The 10,057-nt window shown below is 37.5% G+C and overlaps 1 protein-coding gene across 1 annotated transcript in view; it reads left to right on the top strand.

Moving 5' to 3' along the window:
- PCLO (piccolo presynaptic cytomatrix protein) overlaps positions 1–10,057 on the top strand; it is a 393,696-nt gene that overhangs the window by 255,272 nt on the left and 128,367 nt on the right. The window contains exon 10 of the mRNA XM_045288647.1: positions 8,496–8,586. Within this exon, the coding sequence (XP_045144582.1) occupies positions 8,496–8,586 (91 nt within the window). The remainder of the gene's footprint in view (positions 1–8,495; positions 8,587–10,057) is intronic.

Here is a 10,057-nt window from a genome sequence, read left to right as displayed (position 1 = left end):
AACGATGTACAAATGCCCTTTACACAATTGATGTGTGTATGGATTGGGATAACAGTTGTATGAGCCCCTAATAAAATGTTAAAAAAAAATTAAAAAAAAAAAAGAAAACGATTGAAAAAAAGAGAACTTTACTAGAAATAAAAATAAATAAAAAGGCAATAGCATCACTGGAGGGTGGCTAGAGTAAGATTCCACAACTCACTTTTTCATAAGACAGTACTCCTTACCCTCAAAGAATGAGCAGATGCATTGTCTTAATGGAAAACCATAGAACGTCTCTAGACTTGTTCTCACTAAGGCAGTTGTCAGCTTCCTTATAAGTTCTTCCTCATAAATCCCCATGATAATTCTGTATCCTTTGAGGAAAGACAAAAACAAAAGTCAGTTATTCCATAATAAACAGTCCCTCCCCCAAATAGTCCCATAACCTTTTGTGTTGACCTCTCTGCCTTGAATTTAACTGGCCCAGCAGATCCCCTTGAAAGCCTGTTTGGGCTAGAATTATTTTAATTTGATTAACATTTTTCATAAATTCAGTGAAGGTTTACAGAGCAAGTCAGTTTTCCATTCAGCAATTCGGGCATATTGTTTCATGCCAATCATTGCAATCCTCTTAATGCAGCATCATTTATCCCACTTTCTATGTGTGTTTCCTGGTCCCCATCCTCCTCCACTCCTAACCCTTCTGAACCTTGTCCTTGGACAAATGTTTCACGTTTGATCTCAAATGGTTGATTATTTTCAAGAATGTATGTCCCCTCTCTATCATTCTCCCCTTAGGGGTGAGCCTAATTTTGGTGCTGAATTCACTTACAAGTCTATAAGCAAGGTTGGGATTTTCTTATGATTTTCAGATTTGCTTCTCATTTTTCTTCCACTCTATCCTGGACCTTCTAATGCATTTCCTTTCAGAGCAGTTGGTTGTGGTATGTTCTGGGCATGGGGTTCTGGAAGCTGAGGTTCACATGGCCCATTAGTTCATCTAGCTAATCATTTCCATCTGCCTTCAGTTTTCCTCACTGTTCTCTGCTCTGGAGGGGGAGAGCTCCCCATTTGGGTAGATGCACTTCAGCTGGAAACTCAGTAACTTTTAAGCCCCAGTGACTGCTCACCAAAGTAGGATGTAATTGCCTTTGTGGACTGTTATGCAATTCAACCCAGTACGAAGATTCTTAGCCCCAGCAGTTCATTCTCTCCAGGTATTAGGTTATCACTAACAAGACTTTATAACTTTGCCCCAGTATGCGCTGCTGTATTCATGGATATATTTACAGGACATGTAAATACATATGTAAAAATACCCTCTTTCAAACGTGCACACACACATGTGTACATATGTGTATATGTGTGTTCTGTTGTATCTCTTTTGTAGAAAACACTTTAATGAACTTATGTGTCCTACTAAAGGCAAACGTCTTACTTAATGAACCTGTCTGCAGCCATCCACTTATCTCAGATATGTTTACATACATTTTGTTTGGAATCATTAACTTGTGCATCTATGATCTGATAGCTATATTTTTTACTTAACCATTGCAAATTTTAAAGTTTGACAAATATGGTACCAAAAATCAAGACTTCATGTCACATTAGAACAAATGAGATGATGTTTGTATTGGGTTTTGAAAGGCAAGTCTATTTGTTGTTGTTGGGTGTATGGGGTGGATTCTAATTCAAAGTAACCTTATGTCCGACAGAATGAACTATTTCCCAGCCCTGGAACATCTTCATGTTTGCTCCTATGATTGAGCCCACTCTGCAGCCCATTGTTTATACAGCTTTTTGAGAATCTTCCCCCTTTTAGCTAATCCTCTTGCAAAACATGGTATCCTTCCCCCAGGACTGGTCATTCTGATGAACCAGGTCCTGATTCCATGAGATGAATTTGTGCCATCATAACATTCATGAAACATCCTGACTATCCTTCCAGCACAGATTTGTTCATCTTCTGATGCCTCTGGTAGATTTAATATTCTTTTCCAATACCATAAGATTCATATGAGGTAAATTAAGGGTGATTCCTCTAGTCAGTCTAGTGACATAAAAACGGTTTCCTTAGTAGATGACATATTTACAAGTTGTGTGTTTATTATACTTATTAAAATTGGAAAAAGAAAGAATTTCTTTATTTCAATCACATTAACTCCTAAATATCCTTGTTTAGTAATTCATTGATGTAAAATACTATATTCTTTACATCTAAGTAGGGTTAAATGAGCTTTCTATAGTTGACTTCAGAGTTGATCATATTAAGGTGTATAAAGATATTGGCTTATATAAGTGACAACTAAAGGACAAATGAGCTATCCTAGAAGATTGGAAGTATCCTTAAACAATTTAAATTTTCATGGACATATTTAACTGTTAAATAAATTCTTTTTCTCATACTTTTTTCATGTCTGTTTTGCAATATGGCACAGTAGGTTAGCTATTGGGCCGCTAAACACAAAGCCAGCAGCAGTTCCAAACTCCCAGTCACTGAATAAGGCTTAGTCTCACAAACCCTACACAGCGTCTGTAGGAATCAGAATGGCATGGAAGGCAATGGCATTTGGGGTCTTACTGTGCAATGTAAGAATTACCTGCAGACTACATTGAATCTTCCCTGGCGTCACTAGTCAGGGGAAGAAGATCACCAGCAGCATCGTCTAAGGCTGATTTTTGTGAGGTAGATGTCAAACAGCTCCCCAGCCTTCAGGCTTCTGTATTCTGACAGCAATGGCCTCTTCCATGGCACTCGACTGCTCTGTTGAGTTAGTAATCGGCTGCAGTAGCCCTGCAGATAATATTTACAATGATGGAGTTTATTAGGGAATTTAACGAGATTCAAATCAGGATCAGAAATATGGAGTATACAGTCATGACTGCATGCATACTTCTCTGTGGTCCATGACCGTTTGGGCATGTGGCCCCTTGGTGTCTGCCATACTTATGCAAGGGTTACAAAGTTCCTTTCCCACTGCCAATCAAGGCCCAAAATGTACCCCTGGCTGCCGCTGCTCCTCTGCCATGCCTCTGTGCTGTTCTGATGTCACCGCTATCTCCTGAATCAGAGACTCAGTTCAGGGATTTTAGGGTACAAATCATGCGCTTCACTCCTGATCTTCTTTCTTGGCAGTAATGAGATTCTGTATTCCAACTTCGGAGCTAGCTCATTTTAAATCTAGCAGAATGACAAAATTGACTAGTCCCCACATTAGAGTTTCATAGCCCTGATTTGTACGGTCCCATTCAATGTTGTGGTGAGAATTACAGAGACTGTGGCTATGGGAAGTAATTTCATTCACCAAATTCAAGAACCCTGAGATTCTTCTCTATATGTTTTCAATATATTTTATTGCTAGTTGTTGGATTTGAGCTTCCCACTATAAAATTCCATTTCTTTTTGTCTGAATTTTGCTGTTCTGTTGTTCACTATGCTGCCTTATTATCAAGGAAGTAGGAAAGTTTAGGAATGTGTATTTTTTTTATAAAAGTAATTTTTCTTTTAAAATCTAATATGTGAACAAAAACTGTATGCAGTTATCAAAGCTTCAGATATGCCAAATTATCAAAGATATAGGAAAAATATCATATAACCTCTACACAAACTAAGAAAGGGAGACTTGCCCCTCAGAACACTTATGTGCCCCCTCAGTTTATAATTATCTCCCTCCCCCATACAGAAAACAAATGTGCTGTGTTTTATGATAATTATTTCTTGTTTTCTTTATAGTTTCCTAAATAGAAGCTACATGGAAGACAGCATACATTGATTAGGTTTATATGAAGTTTAAAATTCATGCTGTTTTACATTAATATTTATCTGAAAACATTGTCTTCTTCATTAACTCATCATAACAATGTTTTAGTCTAGAGACTAGGAAAATGGCATACTTGCTTTGTACACTTCTCTGCATCTCTGGTCATAGAAAGGCAATATTGAGCCCTTGATGCCAATAAACTCAGATGGTTTTATTTGAAACCTTATGCATAACAAGAATTTATGCTTATAGAAAACTGGAGGCAAAGTAACAAAAACAAATTGACTAATACAAACACTAATTTATCTGCTTTTGAAAAATATTTAACATAAAGACACAACACATAAGAGATTGAATAATATTTCTAACATTTTTACTGGATTCACAATCATATTATCTACAAAAAATAAACCAAATCCATAAATCCGTGTTCGTGTTTTTGGATGTGTATATTTGTTTAACGTCTGCACTCTTCAATGGGAATTGTACTCTGCTTTGTGAATTGCACAGATCATGTCCCATCTTTTAACCTTTTTCTTAGTCACTTTATCTACAAATAAGGATCATACCCTTTGCAGGGTGATTGTGAAGTCAGTACCTCTCGGTTACTGCAATCCCCCTCCATGCTGCATGAATGCCCGTGTGCTCGGCAATCCATGCAATTACTTTCTAAAGTCATCAAGCAACTCTGAAAATACCACAGTCTTCCCTGGAGGCTGTTCTCGTCCCTACTTACCATTTCTCAGCGAACTCTTGTGATCCCTCAGCGTTCTTGTACGCACTCCGTTTTGCACGATGGCTGCCTTGTGAACACACACCACCTCATCATCAAGCCAGGTTAAAGGTCCCTACTTTGTGCCCCAGCAATGCCCTAAACATTATGTCTTATGCTGATAATTCCTAGGAAGGAGAATCTGGACCTTCCATTTGCCAGCATGTTTTATGCAGTGTCTAGCACTTGGACTTTTCAATTGTCTCATATACATATGAAAGATGGACATTGAATAAGGAAAACCAAAGAAGAACAATTCATTTGAATCATGGTGCTGGTAAAGAATATTGAAAGTACCATGGACTGCCAGAAAAACAAACACATCTGTCTTGGGAGAAGTACAGCCAGAATGCTCCTTAGAAGCATCTCACATACTTGGGACATATTGTCAGGAAAGACCGGTCCCTGGAGAAGGACTTCATACTTGCTAAAGTAGTGCAGCAGAGAAAGACCTTCAACAAGCTGGATTAATAAATCGATGAGGCTCCACCCTAAGAATCCTTGTGAGGCTGGCCCAGGACTGGACAGTGTTTTGTTCTGTTGTCCATACGGTCACCGTGAGTCAGAACAATCTCAACCACACCTAACAAAGCAACCGCAACAGCACTTGGAGTCCATTAGGCTGCTCTGTTCCCGGTAGCGGGCTTAATAACTGACCAATGGTGAGAGAATCAATTTATTTGAGAGAATGGTTGAATATCTTTGCAAATAAATAGTATGTTAACATAGTATGAAGATTCGATATAGGACAATATTTTTATTGATATATTGAAGTATAAGTAGTAAAGAAAAGCAACCCTTTTTCTGGAAGGCACACAGGTAATAGTTCTATCCATGCATAATATAAAAAGATGGTCTTATGAGAGACCAACCCACTTAAAAGAATTATTAATACCAGGTCTGCCATCTGGTCTTGCTCCTTTGTACCTTGTACCCTATCTAATAGAAGATTACTCCAACATTCTTCTGGGTAATGGTTACTTTGGGCTGTGATCCACAAAATCAACAGCTCAAAATCACCAGCCACTCCATGGGAGAAAGAAGAGGGTCTTTAAACAGACCCTTGGAAATTCACAGGGGCTGTTCTACTATGAGGGATACCCCTCCCCCCAAAAAAACCCATTGCTTGCTTATTGATTGATTGATTGATTGATGTGAGGGGGATAGTGCATTTTTAGTTCATTCCACCAGGTCAGACTGTGAATCAAGCTTTCTATTTGGAGCATCTGAAAGATTGTGTAGCAGTGTGTGACCAAAAAAAGGCCTGATTTGTGGCAGACAGGGGACTGGTTTTGCCACCATGACTATGCACCTGCTCACACAGCCATCTCAGGGCACGAGTTTTGGCACAAAATAGCATGTCTCTCTTGCCCCACTCACTTTACTCACCTGACCTCGCTCAGTGTGACTTCTTTTTATGTCCTTGAATGAAGACAGACATCAAAGGACAGCAACTTGACTAAGAAGAGGTGAAGAACAAGGGAGGTGCTATTAGCCATCCAAACAGAGGAGTTTTAAAAATGTTTCCAAGAATGGAATCTCAGAATTGACAAATGTATTAAGTGTAATGGAGAGTGTTTTGAAGGTGATGATGTTGTTTGGTAAAAAAAAGAAAATTAAATGCATAGCTTTGGGGAAGGTGAGGGGGAATTCCTTTTTGGGGGGTACACCCTCATATGTCCTTTGGGTTGCTATGAGTTGACATGGACTCAATAGCAATGAGTTTGGGTTTTGGGATGGTTTTTTTTTGTTTTTGTTTGTTGTTCATATATAACATCCTGATGGCTCAGGGGGTGAAGCATTGAATTATTAACTGCAAGCTTAATACTTCAAATCCTCAAGTCACTACAAGGGAGAAAGATATGGCTGTCTACGCTCAAAGATCTAAAGTCTCAGAATCTCAGTGAAGCATGTTTTTTTGGTTTTTTTTGAAGCATGTTTTTAAATGTCAGTCTCCACTTCAGAATGGACTTGTGCAGTGGGTGCTTTTCCATAGATGATCACCATTTGACAGTTTGATGTCTCTGATTTATTCAATGAACTCCTTAAGCTAGTTGCGCATTTACAAAATGAAGATGTGTACTATCCTGGTCACCAACCTCACAGAAATAAATTAATAGGTAGTACTAGCTAACTGATAAAGTCTGATAAAAATTTAAGAAACTTGATTACTCTTCTAAGCTACAATAGTGTACTCTGACCTTATATCAACTTAGCCTCAGTTTGGAGAATTGAGGAAAAATAGGGGAGGGAGAATTGTCCTTTTTCCCATTTATTTTTTTAACCAAAAGGGGAAAATCCTTTTAAATATTATTATTAAATAATATCTGAAATTAGAAAATATTTAAAAAGAAATATTTTGTAACAACTATAATGAATTATAAATTTCCAATGCACGCAGTTAATTTTTATTAAGATAATTTTTATTAAGATAATTAAATAAGATAAAGGAAGGACAAAAGAACGAAAGGGGGAAGCAAGATGCAAAGTAAGAGGATAAGTCAAGTATGGGTCAAGGGGGAAGAAGGCAAAAGGAAAGGTGCTGAGAACAGGAACCAAACAGGGGGAGGAAGGGTGAAAACATGAACTTCAATTGTGATGAATATAAATGTGATTTCTGATGCATTAAAAATTAGAATTATGACAAAATAATAATAATTTATAAATTATCAAGGGTTCATGAGGGAGCAGGGAGTGGAGAGGGAGGGGGAAAGATGAGGAGCTGATACCAAGGGCTCAAGTAGAAAGCAAATGTTTTGAGAATGATGATGGCAACAAATGTACAAATGTGCTTGACACAATGGATGCATGTATGGATTGTGATAAGAGTTGTACAATTCCCCCAGTAAAATGATTTTTAAAAAGTCATTAAAAAATAGAATTAATGTGCATTATCAATGGTGTCTCCTGGTTTTAGGAAGAACCACTTCCTGCCCTGGTCTACTTTCTTAGTGATAGTAGGTCCCTCTCTTTGTTCTGTCCTTTTATCTCTTTTAAGATAAAAATGTTGCAGGTCACACAAGGGAAATTCCCTTATTAGATCAGGACAGTGACAGCATTAAGGTCATTGTTACACTGTCCTTAATCCTCTTACAACTGATTAGCTAATCACATCAGATCACATCATGTGGGACCACTGCATAACTGCCACATTATATAGCTGTCAAACCTCAGAGAATCATGGCCCATCCAAGGTGAGACATATTGGGTGGTCTGGGGCCACAGCGCAATCCATGACAAGCTCAAAGTAAGAAACCATTGGGAAGGTGGGGCAGGACCAGCAGTGTTCTGCTGTGCCAGGTGTTGCTGTGATTCAGACCAGACTCTCATGCGCCTAATAGCTACAGCATCTTCAAGGATTGCACAAATCTCCATTGAAAGCAAAGCTCTATTAAATAGAAAACAGTAATCCACGTCCATTGATTTACGTTTCAGAAAACGGATTTTGTCAGGTGGAAAAGAGGAAACGTAGCCTGTAGTATTCTCATGTTGAAGATAATGAGAATTCACAGATGTACAACAATAGTTTTAGAGGTTGCTTCTTCTAGCCTAAGGAATGTTCAAAACGAAATGAAAAATAACCCCACAGGCTCTGAATGTAAAGAATATCTCAGAAAGTATTAGAGTGAGTGAAATCTTCATTTATACAGATTTAATCCCAGCATCCAGGATGGAATGCAACTATTAGATGTGCTCCGTAAAATACAGTTCCTCTCAATAAAACGAAAGCAACATAAACATAAAGCAAACCAATGACAATGATAGAAATGCAGGCTCTACGGTACAACCCTGACTTTTCCATTTATCAGCAGTCCAGAGCAAAGTCAGTTTTACACACCTACTTAATGTTTATCCACTATCATTGATTATTGTCTGCTTATTACTGATTTAATCAACCTACTTTAGCTAAACACATCTAGTTCTCTATATTGTTCTGTGGGTTTCTTTAACACTGAATTTTCATCTCATGTATGTCTTAGATTCTACAGATGAATGGGAAGACTATGCACTACATCTTTCCTCATGCAAGGATAAAAATATCCAGAGACTCTAAGGATCACACAGTTTCAGGTAAAGCAAATAAAAAAACTACTCTTTTTATTTCAATTGAAGTACGCATTTTGATTTGAATTTAGATGACTTGTCAAATGATAAAAAACTCACTTTTATATTAAAATATTCTTTTGATCATGTAAAACATAAGCGATAAATATATTTGACTATAACATACATTAATCACATGACCTTTAATCAGAAGTTACCAAATGCTGCGATTTCAATCCTTTTAAAATTAAGTGTCTTTGTTAAATATGCATAAAATGAAAATGGACTGTAGCCATTGCTCTATGAAATAATATGACCACTTTTTTTAGGCTTATAAAACATTCTAACCCAGGATTTAAGAAGGTGCCTTATATTATATTCAGGAATAACTAATCCATTTCTACAATATTAATTATACCAATATGTTAGGCTGCTAACTACAAAGTCAGCAGTTTGAAACCACCAGCTTTTTGGCATAAGAAAATTCCAATTTTTAAATAATTTTTTCTCTTCAGTTGAGGTTTTTCTCTGTATTATTTTGTCTCTTGGTGTTGTGTGTGTTTGTTTCTTGTTTTTGTTTTGTGTGTTTTTCTGCATATGAAATTCAGAATATGTCAGTCTTTAGAGACAGTAGCTGGACTAATAATCCCATAGGGCAAGGCAGGGTCACTTGGGGGAAATGGGAGCTGACAACCATGAGTACAAGAAAGAAGAAAATGTTCTACAACTGATTGTGGTGATGATTGCTTAACTCTAGCTGTTCTGAATCTGGTCGAACTATTGAATTGAATGCTATGAAACCCACAGGAGCAGTTCTATTCTGTTTTATAGGGTTGCTGTGCGTGAGAATTAACCGGATGGCAGTGAGTAGTGTTTGTTTGTTTGCCTTGGTTTGGTTTTGTGGACCAACGTTGATAATGCCTTTTTCAAGCTTTACATTTTGAAATAAATTTAGAGTCTCTGAAAAGATGTGAAGAAAGTGCTAACATTTCTCCTTCCCACCATTCACCCAGCTGACCCTAACGCACCCTTCGGAACCCACTGCTATGGGCTCTGTTTGGACTCATTAGTGACTCGATACTGTTAGCATCTCACATAACTAATGTCAGGACTTCAAACCAGAAACGTAGTATGCATATGACGCTAAAAGTAGCGCAAATGTATAAATCATGTTCAAATCTTGAATTTTCCCATTAATGTTCTTTCTTCTGACCCAGGACCCCAGTGTATTTAATTTTCATGATTCCTTATTCTCCTCCAATCTCTTAGATCTTCATCTTTCCTTTTTTGGGGGTGGGGTAAGGGAAGAGCCCTCATTTTATTGGGGGCTCTTCCAGCTCATATAACAATCCATACATTAATTGTATCAAGTATATTTGTACATATGTTGCCATCATTATTTTCTTTTTTTATCATTTTATTAGGGGCTCATACAACTCTTATCACAATCCATACATACATCAATTGTGTAAAGCACATTTGTACATTCATTGCCCTC

This window comes from Echinops telfairi, unplaced genomic scaffold (assembly GCF_000313985.2).
Source record: "Echinops telfairi isolate 266 unplaced genomic scaffold, ASM31398v2 ScPeMD7_23;HRSCAF=83, whole genome shotgun sequence".
Lineage (NCBI taxonomy): Eukaryota > Metazoa > Chordata > Mammalia > Afrosoricida > Tenrecidae > Echinops > Echinops telfairi.
The sequence above is the reverse complement of the archived record's forward strand: the minus strand, read 5'-3'. Positions and strand labels throughout refer to the sequence as shown.